General features: G+C 51.0%; 1 protein-coding gene across 1 annotated transcript in view; it reads right to left on the bottom strand.

Annotated features, from left to right (window-relative positions):
• The window catches only part of LOC144235814 (BPI fold-containing family B member 3-like), a 19530-nt gene extending 898 nt beyond the window's left edge, over positions 1–18632 (bottom strand). The window contains exons 1-14 of the mRNA XM_077769415.1: positions 18524–18632; positions 16840–17056; positions 15684–15788; positions 14270–14401; positions 13425–13509; positions 13276–13339; positions 12765–12850; positions 11749–11931; positions 8677–8730; positions 7547–7699; positions 6457–6524; positions 6139–6184; positions 4150–4213; positions 1431–1507 (exon numbers count right to left, since the gene is read on the bottom strand). Coding sequence (XP_077625541.1) covers positions 1431–1507; positions 4150–4213; positions 6139–6184; positions 6457–6524; positions 7547–7699; positions 8677–8730; positions 11749–11931; positions 12765–12850; positions 13276–13339; positions 13425–13509; positions 14270–14401; positions 15684–15788; positions 16840–17056; positions 18524–18632 — 1443 coding nt within the window. The remainder of the gene's footprint in view (positions 1–1430; positions 1508–4149; positions 4214–6138; positions 6185–6456; positions 6525–7546; positions 7700–8676; positions 8731–11748; positions 11932–12764; positions 12851–13275; positions 13340–13424; positions 13510–14269; positions 14402–15683; positions 15789–16839; positions 17057–18523) is intronic.

An 18632-nucleotide genomic window follows, 5' to 3' on the forward strand; every position in this document is an offset into this window, starting at 1 on the left:
CAGGTCTGGTTATGTGAGAGCTGCTGGGGCTGTGTCTGGACTTTGCCACCACTTTTGGCATTCAGAACTATAGAGGGGCCCCTGCTGTCCTGGCCCACCTTGCCCGGAGTTGTGGCATCGTTTCTGGAGCAGCTCCAGCCTGTGTATTACTTGAAGTAGGTCTTTCAGCCTCGACCTAGGGTCATCCTGGCTGACCTCTCCTACCAGGGCCACCCTGGCTTGGGTGGGGTCCAGGGGAAGGGGTCTGATGATAGGATGGGGAAGTTGCACAGGCCAGGAGCTGGGGTTTTATGAGGCAAACTGCTGCTGTCCCCTCCTACCCTCCTGTATCTGGTTCTTGAAAGCAGATTTCTAGTGTCTCCTGAATGTTATGACCGGGAATTAGGCATCCTGAGTCCAGAATTGGACATGGGTCCTGAAGCTCAAACTTTATGTCTGTGGTGGTGGGTCACGCTCTGTCAAAGGTCAGACTGGGGCTGGGTGAAATTAGTGATCCTGAAAGTTCCTTGTGTTTCTGAGGGGAACCCTGACTTCCAGTGCGTGTCTTTACCTCCATTTTACAGACAGAGACAGCAGGCCGAGGGAGGGGCAGTGGCTTGCCTGATGCCACATGGCCAGGAGGTTCCATGTGATTCTTTCTCTGCTTTGCCCCTAAAGCCCCTTCCTACACCGCTGTGTAAGAGTGGGAATCTTGCTAAGGTGGGAAACAAAGAAATGAAGGGCATCTATAAGGTCTGCCCCTTCCTACCAAGCCCATCTGCCTCTTCTCAGGTTCACCTCCCAGAGGGAAGGGATGAGGGCCAAGGAGGCAGGGAGACCCCAGGGGCGGGTTCAGAGCTGGCAAAACCCCTTGGCAGCACCTCCTTAGTTCTTCGGCTCGTTGTCTCGGCCCTCTGGTCTCTGGCCGCATCTTACCTCCCTGGCATTTAGCTAGCTTGGTGCCCGCCTGGGTTCCCGCCCTCTGGCAGTTCCCAGAGATCAGGTACCAGAGGCAGCAGCCTTTTTCTGGGGGGTCAGGACACCTGAGCTCTAGGGTGGCGGGTGGTCTTGGCTAAGGGTAAAGGCTTTGAAATCAGACAAACCCCAATTGGAACCCTGGCCCTCCTGCCCTGGGCAAGTTTCTCTGCCTTTCTGAGCTTTAGTCCCCTCTCTTGTAAAATGGGGGAAATCATAGCATCGACTTCATGGAACTAGTTGTGAAGCCTAGGGCCTGACTCCCTGAGGGATTCATGGAACCCCATGGGGCTTCAGTGTCTCCGTCTATATATGGGGCATCACACCAGGATGGCTGTGAGATGGTGAGATAAGGGAGGTAATGAGCCTCAGCTTCTGCCCCTGCAGGATGGGGACAAGCCACCTGTAGGGCTCAAGACCCTGCTAGCTCTGACCTCCCCCGGGTGTCTTAGGAAGCTCTTTTTCTCCGCATTTACCTTGGAGAGCTCCACTTGGGCCTGGTCGAAGGAGATGCCCTTGATGTTAGGCAGCGGGAGGTCTTCTCTGAGCAGCTCTGTGAGAGGTATGGGTAAGGGGGGCTCAGTGTCCTGGCAGGTGGAGGTGTCCGTGGATACAGGGCAAGGGCAGGTGGGGCCAGGCCAGACGACCCCTGGCTGCTCCACTGTCCAGAACAGTGAGGGGACTTGGTGCATCTCCTTTCTCCTCTCCTTCCTTAGGGGACACCATCCCCTCTCAGGCAACCCCAGTCCAGAAAACCAGGTCCCTAAACAGCTATTCTACCCACTCATTAAAAACCTATCTGGAGAGAATTTCTTCTAGACTATATTCAATAACTATGAACATGTTCTTATGAAGATAGTCTTCTTAGCAGCATTTTAAGGAATGTGAGGTTTGTTGAAGGCATCTTAGGAATGTATTAATTTCATTTTTGTTTAATGGAGGAACATCGCTGAAACCATGTTGGTGCTCCTAAAAATGCTAAAATGTTGGCAGAAACAGAAAATGTCTCAGAAAAAGGTTAGAAACAAGTCAGTATAAACTGAAAAATCAACCTTAAAACACTAGTGATTTGGTTTTATAAGAAAATATCCATTAAATATATCAAAGACAATATTAATGAGTATACTCATTTATCAAATATATGAAAGGTAGTCCTTAGAGTAAGTTTTTGGTAAGCTGGTAAATGGGAAACTTGGAGAATTTTCCCAATTGAGTTTCAAAGAACTAACCATTTGGCCATTGAGTTTCTGGGTTCCTGACCTTGAGAGCCTGGCGTAGGCCCCTCCTGCCCTCTCCTTTGCACTGACCAGCCCTTATCTCACCCCAGCTCCCCATCATCACTCTGGGCTCAGGGGAGGGCCTCATACCCCCTCACACCCCCTTGCTGGCCCAATGTGTCTTTCAGGCCAGTTAGGTGGGGAGCAGGATGGAGGAAGAGGGACAGGTGCCTCTGGTGTCCTACCTGTCCCCTGATCTGCAGACGCCTTCTCACCAGCCTCCCAGCTCCCAGCCTCTGGACCCTTCCTTATTTCAGTCCTCTTTCTGTGTTGGGATCAGATGACCCTGACTGCAGCACAGGCTTTTGTGAATCTCTCCTCTGCCAATTCTCTTATCCTGAGGCTGCTTCTTGCAGGCAGTCCTCCTGTATTTCCCCAGTGGCTTCGGCCCTGCTCCTTTTTGCCTTGTGAGGGAGCTTTGGACCCCGGTGTGAATGGCACCCCATGGCATTGTGTAACCCACAGGCCTGGGTGTTCAGACTCTGCAAGACTCTATAGGCTTCCCGAACCAGACTTAGATCCTGGGTCATCTCTTGATGCTTGCCATAGCTCTCTTTGGTCCCGGATCTAAGATACGCTTACTGAATGGCCTGCCAATGGTAGGTGCTGGCCCGGTCAGGTTGCATCCTTGCCCACCTGGACTCTCTTTCTACCTGCCTTGCTGGGCCTTTCATCACCACTGTTCCTCGCCTCCAATCAGTCCCCCTTCTTGACCACAGATTTACTTACTCTATGCCCAGAACTTTCCCTGGCTATCAAGGGTCACAGAATGATGCGAAACCCTTCAACCCGGCCAGAATTTGAGCTCCTCTAGCCTCACTCTGAAGTTCTGACATAACTCCTCAAGGTGGAGAATAGAGAAAAGCCGCTGGAAGGGAGACAAAATGCCAGAGTTCTGGGCTCAGCTCTGCCAGAGACTTGCTGTGTGACCTTGGGAGAGTCATTTAATGTCATTGAGCCCATCTGCAAGATAAGGAGGCTAAGCCGGGTGATTTCTCAGAACTGAGTAAGGTCTGAGCTGGTTGCCCCACATGTACTTCCAGAGTGTCTTCTGGGTGGGAGGCAGTGGACAGGGTGCAGAGGGCACAGTGAAAAACAAAGACAGGGGTCCCTACCTGTGGGCAGCTTACCATCTGTTTAGGGACACAGGCAGTGACCAAATAATCATGTGGGTGGGTGGGTGATTGTTACACAGACTGTCAGGGGCAGGGGAAAGCAGTGAGTTCCATGGAGCGGAGGAGGCTGGCTAGGGTTTGCACCCCTGTAGGACTCACTTCCCACACGCCTCCCACTTCCTGGGGTTACCTCCGCAAGATCTACCTGCACTTTGTTATCTTAGGGTCTGCTTCTGAGGGGGCCCGAACTAAGTGCTGTTTTAGGAAAGTCTGAATTTGTTGCTGATAGCTAAACATAGGGGTGATGTCTCAAAAAGCTCAACTTTCCAGCCTCTCTTGAAAATAAAAAGTACCCACCCTGCAGGCAACATTTGACCGAGCTGAGTGTTAAGCGCCAGCTCAAGGCAGGGCAGATATTTGCTGTTGGTCCCACCTGAGCTGCTTCCGGTGGGAATAGTATCTCCCTGGGCCCTACAAGCACTGGAATTGTGGGCCGTGGGCTCTGCCATGGCTGAGGGCCCTTCTTGTTCTCACTTTCCACGATGCCAACTCCCACCTCCCCTGACTCCCACCTTGCCAGGTCAGAGAATTGGGGGGGAGGGGGAAGCACACACAGGCCCTTGCCCACCCCCTACCTGCCACACTCCAAATTTCAGTCTCTACCCTGCCTCCATCTGCCTTGCCCATGGGCAGTTCTTAGCCAACTCCAGGGAACAAGGCAGAAGCCAGCTGTCTGTGCAGAGTTCTAGACACAGGGGATGCTGCGTGGTATGTGGGCGTGAGGAGAAACACCGGGAACTCACCATTGTGTTGGGGCAAAAATACCGTCTTCAGAAGTTCTAAGAGAAGGGCCTCCATACGTTTTTCCTACAACAGATGAAAAAGGAACAGGAAGGTCACTTTGTCTGGGTTGGCAGATTCTGACCATGGGAACGGGGCACGTCCAGTGTGCAGGTGCCCACCAGAGATCAGGAGTGTCCCGGGGACTCCATTTTTAAAGGGCATCGGGGCCAGACGACCAGATAGTGACGGGCCTGAGCAAAGTGGAGGGGCCTGAAAAAGACCCTCAGCCTAGGTCATAGGGACTGTCTTCATATCTCTGCAGGGTAGCCCAGGGGAAGAGGAACTAGGATGGGCCAGAGGAAACCCACAGCCAGAGCTTCACAGGGACCAATTTTGGGTCAGTCCAAGGAGGAGCTCTCCACTGCTGAGACCTGTCTGGTGATGGGGCAGGAATTGTCTCACCGAGATAACAAACCTCCCAGGGATGTTCATGCGGCTCAAGAGGTTGATCAGAGTTGCTCCCATCCATTTGGAGAGACTGGAAAAGGACTCCCTTTCTTTAAGACTCTTTTCCCATGTATTGGGACACTGTATTAACATATTCATAATCATCTATGCTGTGGGTGGCTTGTGCACTGCACAACCTGTGCAACCATACACAGCGGCCCTGGCTGGATAACTACCCTCTGATGATGTCACAGAAGGGATCCCTGACCTGGGAAGATGATCTTCAGGACATTTCAAGGCTGGGATTCTATGCAAGTAAGGCGAGAGCAAGGCCTGATATAGCAGGACTGATAATTTTGAAGTGTTTCCCACTACATGTTCAGCCCTTTCATTTTGTTGTTTTTCCGTCTTGCAGCCTTTCCCCATTGAGGGCTAGTGCATGAGGTTCGCAGTCCTGTGGAAGCAAAGGGTGGTGGAACCAGTGCCCCAAGGCTGGGGGTGGTGGTGGCCCAGATGCATCACACTACGGCCGAAACCCCTCACTGCTGCATGGGGATCTAGGTGGCACAGGTGGCTCAGGACGCTATGCTGGGAAGGCCAGGGGAGTGGACATCCAGAGAGGAGATACACAGCCCTGCTGGGGATGCAGACGGAACATTCTCTCAGGGGAGGCTATTTTCAACCTGCAGAGAAGGAGGTGCCCTAAAGCTCTGGGCATCGTTCTGGATACCTCTCTCATTCCTTTCCCACATCTACTCCAGCAGGAAATCCTGTCAGGGGTGTGTCCCACACCCAGCCACTCCCCTGGCTGCTACCTGCTACCATCCGTCCAAGCCTCATCAAGCCTCTGCATGGTTCTCCCAGCCTGCTCGGTGGCCTCCCTGCCTCCACCCAGCCCCCTCCAGACTGCTCCTTCCATGTTCCATCAGCTTTTCTCTCAGGAAGAGCCAGCCTCCCCCTAGTAGGCCCTGCTCACTCTGCAGCCTCCCTCAATCCCTCTGATCCAGCTACCCTGGCCCCCTCGCTGTTCCCTGAACCATGGGCATACCCATGTCTTGGGGTCTGGGGTCCCCTCTTCCCCATGGCTCCACAGCAATCTCCCTCACCTCCTCTAGTTATTTCCCAAACACTTACCTTCTCAATGAGGCCTTCGCTAACCTTCCCTTTCAGTATTATCCTCACCTGCACTCTTGATCCATGTCCCCTCCTCTACTTTTTCTTTTTCATAGTGTGGTCACCTGCTGAATACTATATATTTACTGTACTGTGCTTATTGCTTCTTATCTGACCTCACCCTGCTAGAATGTGGGTTCCACAAGGGCAGGGTCCTTTGTTTTGTTCACTGATATATCTCAAGTACCTAAGACAAGTCTGAGCACATCATAGGTGCTCATAGGTACTTGTTAAGTGTATGAAAAAATGAAGTGGACACGTTTAAGTTCTGGGGGCTCCCCCGACCCCAGGGTATCAGGACCTCAGGGCAAGATGAGATCAGTGATAGAAAGTGAGTGAGGGTGGGTCCTTCAGGACCATGGAGAGGTCAACGTTTTGGAGAGACTCACCTGCTTTGTGAGGCCGGCTGGGTAAGGGCCCAGCATGACTGTGGTGCTACCAGAGAGAAGAGATCACCCTTTTAGATCACGGCAGCTGCTGGGGAGCAGTGGTCAGTGGGCTCCAGTTACCACAGCAGCTGCTGGGGTGCAGTGGTCAGTGGGCTTCAGTTACAACACCCCTCCCTCTTCTCCTCTTTCCCTCTTATCCACTATTCTGTGTGCTGACAGCAGGCATGGAAACATACCCCTTGACCACCCCCCACCCCCTGCCTATTTCTCTGTCAGTCATCTTATTTCTTTTGAACATGCAAAACCAAAAAGCATTACCTGCTTAGAGAGAACTGGAGTTTTAATTCCTGATTTCTCAAGGAAAACACAGCCTTTGAAAGGAGATTCTGGAGGAATTGAAATTAGGTCAGAAGAGGAGAGGGATTTACGTTCCAGCCAGAGGGATACCCTTCACCCCGACTCCCGTGAATGCTTGCTCAGGGCTGGGCCCTCGCACCGGTCCTCTCCCTGCTGCCCCAGCTGCCGGTCGTGTGTGTTCAGGCCATGTGTGTGGGTGGTGCTGTGGGAGAGGGCACTCCTGTTGCCAGGGGCTCCTGGGGGCCACGGGAGGTTGGGGCTGGGCACGACACGGGGAGGCTCAGCCCAGTGAAGGGAGAGCCTTTTGCAATGAGTCATTAGGCTGTAAAGTCACTGTTGCTGAAAGCCAGAGGACTCCTTGGTTTTGAGGAGGTTGTGTACTGGCCTTCATAAGTCACACTGTCACCTTATAGACTAGAAATAGGACTTCTTACCACCAGTCAGAGGTGACCAATTTCTTGACCATAGAGTAATGCCAACTAAGATCCTGGGATCCTGTGTATGTGCTGGATGCTGCTGGGCTCGCCTATGGGGGAGCGGCCCCCCTCCCCTCCTTATCTGAGGTACCTTCCCAATTTTAAGGTCTGTGGAATGGGAAATAGGAATACCAAGGGGGCTCAGAGCAGAGAAGTTGAGACTTTGGGGGAAGCTGTGTTTCCCCAGAAATAAACAACACAGATAGGTTTAGCCCCTTGTGAACTGTTTTTCTGGTCTTTCTTCTGGTTTTGCAGACACGGGCTTTTGATGCAGCATGTCCAGGGAAAACAGAAGACTTAACAATCCACAAGGCACTGAGCAGAAGGTGTCAGAGGCAATACCCTTTAGTTGTTAAGGAGGTCCTTGGGGAGTAATGGAAGCCACATGGGGGAGCAGGTGTTAATTTTAATGTTTTGACAACAGGTGCAGCTATTTGGGTGTGGACTGATTGAATATTAGCAAGTGACATGGTGGTGAGTTTTGCAGCTGCCTTAGCCAGCCAGCCCTGGAGGGGCCGCTCCCCCCAAGTGGACCCAGGCTCCCTGAGAAGCAAAGAAGTTCAAGGCTTACTCACCCAGGACACTGAGACAGAGGAGGTGTTGCTGGACCCCAGTAGGACCAGTGAGCCCGGCTGGGTGACGGTGGCTGTGTGGCCATCAATGCGGACGATGGGAGGGTCGGGGGTGCTGATGGTCAGTCTCACATTTCCTCTGGACTTCTTAGAAGTCTGAATGAAGTTAAAGCAGAAAAGGTGCAGGCAGGTACAGAGGATGGAGTTCCTCAGTTCCCAGCTTTGAGGAACGGGAACAAGATCATCTTAGAAGCCTGGCTGTCTGAATTTTCGCTCTAGCTATGCAGCAGCTTGCTGCATTGACCTTGACCTTGGGAAGTTTACTTAACCTCCCTGAGCTCCTTTAAGGTGAGATCACTTCTTCCTTTTCCTGGACATGCATCACAGGTAAGAACACAGATGTTGGAGCAAATTTCCCAGCTCCATCACTTGTAAGCTGTGTGGCCTGAGACAAGTCTCTTAATCTGTCTGTTTTCATACTTGTTAAATGAGGATACTCGTTCCTACTCCCTAAGGTTGTTGTGGGGATTAGATGAATTCATTCATGGGGAGTGCTTAGAATAGATCCCAGCACCTAGTAATGCTGTTGTTCTCTATTGTTGTTGGTTCGTCAGATGCCATATTCTAATAGCCTTTGGGGAGAGGACGCTGAGCGTGGATTTTGGAGTCCAGGACTGGTTTCAAATCCTGCTTCTGCCACTGACTGAGCAATAGGAGCTTGAGCAACTGGATTCACCTTACTGCGCCTCAGTTTGCTCACCTATGACAATGGGGTGAAGTGTGGGGCGTCTGGGTTATGCTGACGCAGGGGGAGGGGCCTGGCCCCAAGTCACTGCTCATGGTTGTCTCCCGTGGGTACATCCGCCTGCCTCAGTAGGTCTGCTGTAGCAGGGTCAGGGGTTCAGTAGTGAGTGATGATGCCAGCCTCTGGGCCATGGGCACCGGGGAGGGGCGGTGAGCTAAGTGCCCCCCAGCCCTCACAACACCAGTGGAATAGGAGCCGTGGTTTTTGGAGTCCACAGTAGGAAACTCGCCAAATGGAACATGCTTATGGGACCCAGTCCTGCCCCCATCCCAGACTCTTTCCTGAGATCCTGGCCCTGGTGTGGGAGGGAAGCTGCCGACATACCCACCTGGGCCCCTGGCTCCAGTTCTCTCAGGGACAACAGTTGAATGAGGTCTGCAGCCTGGAAAAAGGGCAAAGCACACGTTGGCCTTTAGATCCTGTAGCTCTGTTCTGAGCCGCTCCGGGGGTGTCGTTGGGGTTCTGTGAGGTGTAATTGCTTCCAACTGAATGCACTATGTGCACGTAGTCGATGTCAGCATCAGAGGGGCCATTCACCTGGTTTCTCACCATGATTTATCTGGAAAGATGAACTTTTTATTGTTTCAGTGATTCTCCCTAGTGTTTTACTGTGAAAATTTCTGCACGTGCAGCAAAATTGAAAGAATTTCTTAGGAACATTTGTATACTCATCACCTAGATTCTTCAGTTAATACGTTGCTATACCTGCTTCATTACATTTCTGTCCATCTAGCCATACTCCACTGGTTCCTGAAAATCACAAATCATGATAGAAAGCAGTATAAAAATGTGTAAGTAAAAGGTACAAGTCTATGCCAACACCTCTTCCCCTTTTCCTCCAAATCCTGTTTTCCAGGATAACCACTGCTGGCATTTGGGAGGATATCCTGTTTCCTACACACATATGAACATGCATAGAAGGGAACATTCTCACTACACGATTCTGCACCTTTTTTTTTCTCTCAATATCAGTACATACAGAACCAATCCCATTCTTTTCCCCCCTGAATTCTTTATTTATATTTTTATTTTTTAATTTATATCCAAGTTAGTTAGCATAGAGTGCAATAATGATTTCAGGAGTAGAATCCATTGTAGAGGGGTGTCCAGTGTACATAGAATCCCCTATGTAAAACACCCAGTGCTCATCCCAATAAGTGTCTTCCTCAATGCCCCTTACCCATTTAGCCCAACCCCCCACCTACAACCCCTCCAGCAATCCTCAGTTCTCTGTATTTGAGTCTCTTATGTTTTGTCCCCCTCCCTGTTTTTATATCATTTTTGCTTTTCTTTTCCTTATGTTCATCTGTTTTATATCTTAATTTTTTTTTTTTTAATTTATTTGTTTCTGAGACAGAGAGACAGCATGAGCAGGGGATGGAGAGAGAGAGAGGGAGACACAATCTGAAGCAGGCTCCAGGCTCTGAGCTGGTTGTCAGCACAGAGCCCGATGTGGGGTTCGAACCCACGAACTGTGAGATCATGACCTGAGCCGAAGCCAGATACGCAACCGACTGAGCCACCCAGGCACCCTTGTTTTGTATCTTCAATTCTACACATGGGTGAAGTCATATGATATTTGTCTTTCTCTGACTGATAAATTTTGCTTAGCACAATACCCTCCAGTTCCATCCATGTAGTTGCAAATGGCAAGATTTCATTCTTTTTGATTGGCGAGTAATCTTCCATTGTTTACGTATACCACATTTTCTTTATCCATTCATCTGTCAGTGGACACTTGGGCTCCTTCCATACTTTGGCTGTTGTCGATAGTGCTGCTATAAGCATTGGGGTGCATGTGTCCCTTCAAAACAGCATACTGTATCCTTTGGATAAATGCCTAGTAGTACAGTTGCTGGGTCATTCTATTTTTAATTTTTTGAAGAACCTCCATACTGTTTTCCATAGTGGCTGCCCCAGTTTGCATTCCACCAACCCCATTCTTTTTAACAGCTGCATAGTATTCCACCATGTATGACCATGACTAGACTCCTTTTACCAATTTGTTATTGACAGACACCTAGCTTAGCTTTATTTTTCACCCTATCCCATGTGAAGCTACAAAGGGCACCCTTGCATATATACCCTTGCCCACTGGTGTAAGACTTTCCGCAGGCATGGAACTGCAGTGCTCACCTACAGCTGTCTGAGTGCTCACTTACAAGTGTCTCCCCAGCATGGGGACACTGGCACGACTCCTGATACCACTGCTGGGTCATTTTGGGCAAGTCACTTTCCCTCTCTGAGCCTTGGTTTCCTCATGTAAAAAATGGAGCAATAACATTAGATCTCTTCTAGATCTTAGGATTTCGTGTTTCAGTGTTTACAGATCCCCCACTGTGTGCTGCAGACATAGCTCACCATCTGTAGTCCATGTCCTCAAAATGGGGGAGGCAGAGCACACACGAAGTTAAATAAGTAAGCACAAATATACAGACGTGTGTGTATTTGTAAACATATGACTTTGCATCTATAACTTTACTCATGCGCGTGCTCAGTGTGATCAGTGCTTTGAAGGGAAAAGAACAGAGAGAGAAGTCGGGGGAGGGAGGGGAAGGCCTATTTTGGATATTTAGATGTGGTGGTCAAGGAGGGGCTCTGTGAGGAGATGACATCTGCACTGAGGTCAACAGTGGAAAGAAGAATGTTCCAGGCAGAGAGGCCAGCATGTGCAAAGGCCCTGAGGTGGGCGCTAGCTCAGCTGATGTAGCTGGAGTGAGTAGGTAAGGGAATAGAGCTGGAGAAGTGGGCTGGGAGCTGCAGACAGGAGACTGGGTTTTATTCAGAGTGTGCTGAGGACGTGCTAGGGGCTTTTAAGCAGTGCTATATCTGGATCGCTCCCTCATTTGATCTCACTGATCCTGGGAATTCACTCTTAATGCAGATCTCTATGTGTATGCCTCCTTGTCACCATTCAGGCCACCTCCTCAGAGATATCTTTACTGACTACAGCATCCTGGATAGCCCTGTCATTTCCACTAGTCGCTGATCCAGTGCTCTTATTATAAATAAGATAAATTATTTTATTTATCTGACTGTTTTCCTATTCAGTTTCTATTCTCCCACTTGACTTTGAGCTCTGCAAGGGTAGGGACCCTGGGTGCACTGCACAGGGCCCGGCATATAGTAGGCTTTCAATAATATTTCTGGTATGAGTGAATGGATAAGTGTTATGAAGAGAGAAACAGTAAAGGGACCTGGGTGTTCAAGGAAGTCTTCCTAGAGAAGGGACTTCTATGCTGGGTTCTGAAGGCTGAGTAGGAGTTCTCTGCAGAGGTCCAGAGAGAGAAAGTGACTTACCTAGGTCCCCCAAAGAGGCACTTCTGCCAGCTGGGCCTTGGATTCTTCATGTGAAAAACAGAGTAATAAAGTTACATACTCCCCTTTTTTGAGCACTCACTTTGGAGTCCTGGGGGTCCACACGGATCTCCTTGCTGGTGTAGAGGCAGGACACGATATCATTGTAGACTTCTAGCCCAAAAGCCAGGTCTGCCATGTTGCCTTGGGCTAATTTTGGAAGGGGTTGGAGGGTCAGGTGGTCAGGCCTTCGGGGTCTCTGGCCTGGGCCGCAGGGTGTCACAAGCTTTAGAAAAAGGAAGGAGGAAGGAGAAATTCAGTGGGAACAGCTTCTCTGACAACAACCGATTAGAGCTGTATCAAGGGCTTGCTGTGTGTTAGGCAGTGCCAAACACTTAGGTGCACAATCTCATTTCAATCTTACAACGACGCTGTGAGATGGGAACTATTGCTGTCCCCATTTGACAGGTGAGGAAACTGAAGCCCAGAGGGGTGAAGTGACTTACTCAAGGTCCTACAGAGGATAAGAGGCAGAGCTACGTTTTGAACACACGAGCCCGTTTTCTTTGCTTCTCCCTCTTCTGCACCCATTCCCTTCCTGTGCCTTTGTTAACGGCACCTCCTTCCTATCCACTCAGACCCTTCCTATCCCACCTGATAGGAACAGTCCCCTTGACTGTTCCATGGGGACGAGAAAGGAGCGGTGAATGGGAGTTGGGCAGCCAGTCTCACCCCTGCTCTGGACCTCAGTTTCCCCATCTGTGGGGTCCTTTCCAGCTGGGTGCTGCACATCGTTCTGCGCCCCTGAACTGTCCCACTTACCCTTCTGTTGGAGTCTGTTCCCCGCTCACAGCACATGCAGCCCTGTGGCCTCTCTTGCTCTCCAGGGTTCAAGTGAGCCTCTCGGCTCAGCATGAGCTCCTGAGGACAGGGGCCCAGCAGCTCTCCCCTTCCTTCTCCCTCCGTCCCTATCTTCCTCTTTCGTCTCCACCTCCTTTCACCTGCTGCTTCTGTATGCCTCCCATCCAGAGAAGCCCCCCTCATTTTCCTCTTTGCCCATCCTCCCCCAGGCCAGTGGGTGTTCCTGGAGGGTCTGCCCTAGCTAGGGTGCTGGCTCGCCTGGACTTCCATCAGGATGGCCTCCTCCGTGAACTCCGTGGTGGTGACGTAGTACTGGAAGTCTTCTGGGCCTGAGATGGTCGGGGCTGCAATGAGAGAATGACAGCAGGACTCTGCTTGCCCCGGGGGGAGGGTGAGAGGGTGTGGAGAGGCAGTGGAGGAGGAAGAAATTTGTTCTTCTTTTCTGCTTAGCTTAAAGTTCCTTGCGGGCTAGGTCTGTGCGTCTTGTAACAATGAACATTTATTGGGCAGTTAACTTTGTGCCGGGTCAGTCCACTCTGCGGGTCCAGGATTAGTCCCACTTTACAGATTGGGAAACTGAGGCTCTGGGGGAAATGACTCTCCAAGGTCATAAGACACGGTGCCTTTTTTCTCCCCCACTGAAGGGTAGGCTGCCTGCAGCCAGGCTTTGTTTTGTTTGCTGTCATGTTCTCAGAGCCCAGAACAGCTCCTGGCACAGGAGTAGGGGGATGGGAGGTAAGCTGAGCTTTCTTGGCCAGGAGCTACGTACGCAGAGCAAGGTGCAGCAGGTCTTCCAGCAGGGAGTTAAGCAGGGTCGTGGCCAGGGGGCACACCTGTAGGGAAGGCACGATGGGGTCCTTGGGCTCTCTCTTGGGGTCACTCCCCTCTCCCAGGAGGCAGAGGAGGATGAAAACTTACTATCTTCTGTAGGAGGAAGGGTAGTGCCTTATCCAGGACACTTGTCACCCACGCCAGAGCTTCGTTCGCCAGGAGGGGGTCCATTCTAGTGGTGGGGGAGAGCAGGTGGGATCTGAGACACCATGGAAGCGGAGACTGAGGCCAGAGGCGGAAAGCCAGGACAGGGCTGATGGGCTGGTGTAACATGGAAACTCTAGGGTGGCTGCTTACTTCCCCACCTGGTGTCTCTCTTCTCCTCCCCCATCCCCACCCTTTCTTCTTCTGTTTTACCCCTTTCTTGCCTTCTTGCTTCCTCTCTCCATGACTTCCTCATCTTTAGTTTTTCCTGATTGTTCCTCTCTGCCTCTGTCTCTTTATTTCCTCTCTGATAAAGGACTGTAGGATTTTCAAGGAGGGAGAGTCATGGAAAACTTCCTGGAGGAGGTGTTTTGTGCTAAGGGTACCTCAGTGCATAGATCAGTTCATCTTTCCCCGACACCCACCCCATGCTGGCTGGATTCTGTGGGCAATTTCATCTTATTGGTGAGGAAACAGGCCTTAGAAGCCATATAGCTTGTTCAGGGTCTCTGAGTTAGGAAGCAGCCAAGCTGAGATTTGACCTGGCTGGATGTCCACTCTCAGCCATGACCTTCAGTGTGGAGAGAGGAAATGCTGATGGAGGGTGGGTGCAGCTTGGAGCCTCGCAGATGCCCCTGTCCCTGATGCCCTTGGTCACTCAGAGAACTAGGCTGGGGAACAGCAGGCCCTGCAGTGAGTCTCCCAGAAGGGCTGGGCAGCAGGCACAGGGTGGCAAGTCCTGGCCCCCCTCCTGGCCAGTGGGAGTGCAGGTGTGGGCAGGTACTCACTGCTCCAGAACCCTGATGCTGAGATATCCCGGTGGGGTGTGGCACTCCTTGAAAGCCACCTTGGTCTTGTTCCCGGTCTGTTCCAGCCGTATCCCAATGCGGATGTTCTTGATGACTTTGAGCCGCAGTATCCTGTAGGGGCAGCGTGTTCAGGTAGGCGCCAAGCCACAGCCCCAGGTGGCACCCAGAAGTCACAGGCTGGTGGCCTGCTGCCACCTGTGGGGCTCAAATGAAAAACTAGGAGACGTCACTAAATGTGGATCTCACACTCTGGGAAACCTGAAAGATCTGAAAACACTGGCCAGCGTCCTCACAGTGGGGCAGTCGCCTGGGGCTGAAGGTGACCTTGACATGGGCCACAGGTGCTCCAGGTGCCCCAGTCCCCATGAGGCCAAGGGTTAGGTTGTGTTTTTATTGCTCATCACTACAAGGGTCATGATACGGTTATCGTATAGGAGAGAAAGATTTCTCTGTGCCCACTTCTCTATTAAGGGAAGGTAGACCAAGAAGGCCATATTTTAAAAGAAAACCAACAGTGGACATATTCCTAAAGGCTTTTAAGAATATTTGTTTCAGGGTGCCTGGGTGGCTGAGTCTGTTGAGCATCTGATTCTAGATTTTGGCTCAGGTCATGATCCCAGGGTTGTGGGATCAAGCCCCATGTCTGGAGCCTGGAGCCTGCTTAAGATTCTCTGTCTCTCTCCCTCTCTCTCCCTCCCCCCCGCCCCCTCACTTGCTCTGCCTCTCTTCCCCTCTCCTGCACACTCTCTCTCTCTGAAAAAAACCAGGAATATTTGTTTCTTGTACAGATACCGGCCCCAGCACTCCCTCTGCTACCCACTGTCTGCAGCCCCAGGTGAGCATGATCACCCACATCTTAGTGAGATATCCAGGCTCTCAGGCCGGCAGTGAACTCTCACAACAGCCACGTGTAGAAGCATACTTGATCATACCCATGTTGTAGATAAGGAAACTGAGACCCAGGGAATAGATGCCCTTGCTCAGGTTGCTTAGATGGTAAATAGGAGTGGAGCCCAGTTTTGTTGTACTCTGGGGGCGGGGGTGGGGAGGGGCTGGAACCAGACCGTCCTCAGATCAGCCTGTTAATGCATCTGCCTTTTACTCAGATGGAACACATGTTCCCTGACATGGGAGTCCTAGGGTTTTATTTCAGTCTCTGCTTCTGACTCACTGTGTGATCCTGGGCGGGTCCCACTCTCACTCTGTGCCTCAGTTTCCCCATCAATAAAAATGGCTTTGAAACAAGCCCAAGTGGAAAGGATTATTATGAGGCTTATGGCGACATAGGTAGGAGGCTTTCCTAGCCCTGGGCGGCCACCTCTTGAGTCATAGCAATGAGGGGTTGGCCCTCCTGGAACTGAGGACATTTGGAGGAGGGGCCCGTTGTACTTACTGCTGGAGCGAGAGGTATAGTTTGGTTCGCAGTGTGACCTGCAGCAGGCTGTCACTCAGGATTTGCAGGGTGACCTCAGGCCCTATGGCGTCTTCTATGACCAACCTGTGAGAGGTGTGGGAGTGTTGGTATGGCCTGGTAAGGCCGCTGTGGTTCTGTAGAGTGTGTGTATCTGGGTTGGCTGGAATGGAGGCAGACCCCAGGAGGAGTAGGAGCAGCTTTGGGCAACCCTGTCCCTGATCCCAAGCCCAGCCCAGTAGTTCCAGCCTCCAAGCCTTGAGGACCTGGGTGAGTCCCTTCCCTTCTCTGGGCCTGACTACAAAATGCAGCAGAGGCACTGTCTATGTGCATCTGTGTGCAGTGAGCATTCTGCAAAGGGGAAGCAAGCAGTCAAGACTCAGAGAAAGCATTATGGCAGATGGCCCCCCACCATCCACCAAGGGACCATCTACCCTGCTGACCAGGAGGGAGGGAGAATGTGAGCCTTCTCCCCTCTGTGACGTCAGGTCCCAGCATCTCCCTGAGCTGAGAGAGACCCAGAGTACTTTTTAAACATTAGATACAGGTTAGTGACTCATCTGCTGCCCACTGGAATGGGCAGTGAACAACGGCAGACTAGGAGAGAGGCATGGAAAAGAGACCCTCACAGTCCTTAGAAGGAAGCAGCTATGTCCACACCTTGATCTTGGACTTCCAGCCTCCAGAACTGTGGCACAACAAATTCCTGTTGTTTAAGCCACATCTTGTCATCCTTTGTTACAGCAGCCCTAATAAACCATACAGTTGGAAAACCTTGATTTTGATTAAAGCCCTTTTGATTTTTAAATATTGGCAATTCATTACAACATTTTTAACTTTTTAAAGTTAAGATATTTAAAAAAAAAACCTGCATATGCAAGTTTGCAATATGCAGGTGTAGGCTGAATGTGGAGGTCTGGAGGGCTGCCAGGCTGACCCTGCTTTGGATGATTTTAGGCAGCTTGGAGAGACTTAGAAAATAAAGGTGCATTTGCTGGCACTTTCCAGGCTATAGAGAACTTCCGAGGACGTCCAGGCCTCCCACCCGACCAGTGCTCCTCTTGACACGGGAGAACATCATGGCTCGGGGAGGAGGCTGAGGGGGAAGAAAGGCCAGAGGCGGCCTCGGTGGACTCACCCGCCCACCTGGAGCAGCTTCCCCAGCAGTGGGAGTCTCCTCCCCGAGAGCAGGTCCCCCACCAGTGACAGATCGAGCCCACTGCTCTTCTTGGAAAGGCCTTCTCTTACGAAGGGCAGGTGGTCCAGGATGGTGACGCCTTCACCTGCGGCCCCCGTCACAGGAATCCCGGCCATGCGGTCCAGGATGTGGTGCTCCGAGAACAGGTCTGAAATGTCTGAGGACACGAGATGGGGCTCCTCAAAGTGGGGCTCACCCTTCATTCAGTCATTCAGCAAATGCCCACTAGCACCTGCTCAGAGTCAGCGATTTAGATGGTCATTTAGCCCTTCCCCACTTGCACTCTGTCTTTCTCTCTCAAACACACATTAAAAAAAAATTTTTTATAAAAAATGGGGCCCCTGGGCAGCTCAGTCGTTTGAGCATCTGACTTTGGCTCAGGTCATGATTTCACAGTTCATGAGTTCAAGCCCCGCATCTGGATCTGACGGCTCAGAGCCTGGAGCCTGCCTTTGGACTCTGTCTCTCTGTCTCTCTCTGTCCCCCACTCACACTCTGTGTGTGTCTCTCTCTCTTTCAAAATAAATAAGCATTAAAATTTTTTTAGATGGTCATTTAGCAGCAAGTGCTTACTTTTTTTTTTTAAAGATTTAAAAATTTTTTAAGTAACCACTATACCCAGTGTGGGGCTTGATCTCACGACCCCAAGATCAAGAGTTGTACACTCCACCGACTGAGCCAGCCAGGCACCCCTAGCAGCAAGTACTTATTAAGTGTACACTCTCTTCTGGGCTCAGGGAACAGGAGCGGTGTGCCTTCTGCCCCCTGGAGTATACATTCTAGTGGGAGAGACAGACAACAGCCAAGCACTCAGATAAGCAAACAAGGCAATATTTGAAAGTAAGTGCTACAAAGAAAAGAAAAATGAAGCTGAGTTGGAGCATGACTGGGGTGTAGGTCTACTTTAGAAAGACTGATCAGGGAAAACCTCCTTGAGGAGGGTGCATTTGAGCTGAGACCTAAATAAAGTGAAGGAATCCTTTACTGCAAGGTCAAGGAGGAGAGCAATGTAGGCAGAGGGAACAGCTTGTACAAAGGCCCTGAGGTGGTAAGGAGTCTGGTGAATTTATGAAACCAAAAGATGGGTGAGGTTAGACTGCAGTGAATTGGGGAGGAGGTAGGTGGGCAATAAGGAGCTCATGGTCAAAAGGGAGAGAGACAGACACATAGACAGGATAAGTATCATACATCAGAATAATGCCATAGATGAGGCTTCCTCAAAGGGGTATGGGAGCCCAGAGGAAAGAGACTCCTTCTGCCTGGGGGAAACTAGGGGGGATTCTCATCAGAGGGACTGTTAGAGCTTTTGCCTTAAAGGATAGGTCAGAATTCAGCATGCTGAGAAGGAGGGAAAGAGAATTATAGAAAGAAGAAATAGCCCAAGAAGGGAAGGAGGCTGGGAAGTCTATGGGGGTGGTCAGGACAGGTGAGGCTGGGGATGCAGAGTCTTGAATGCCAAGATGAAGAGCTTGGAGCATCTGAGGCACTAGGGAGCCACAGCAAGTGTTAGAGCAGGGGAAGGATGAGGTCAGGTCTGGGTGAAGGAAGGCAAATTCTGCTGCTGTCTCCCACCCCTGTCCTTCCCTGCAATCTTGCCTCCCGAAGCCCACCCCTTATTTTTTACCTGTTTCCAGCTGATCCTTGCTGATTCGCAGGAAGATCTGATGCCGGGCTTCCCCTTGAGTCTGAGGCAGCAGCCCCCAGCATAGCAGGGACCCCCAGAACAGCAGCAT

This window comes from Crocuta crocuta, unplaced genomic scaffold, assembly GCF_008692635.1.
Source record: "Crocuta crocuta isolate KB4526 unplaced genomic scaffold, BGI_CrCroc_1.0 scaffold445, whole genome shotgun sequence".
NCBI lineage: Eukaryota > Metazoa > Chordata > Mammalia > Carnivora > Hyaenidae > Crocuta > Crocuta crocuta.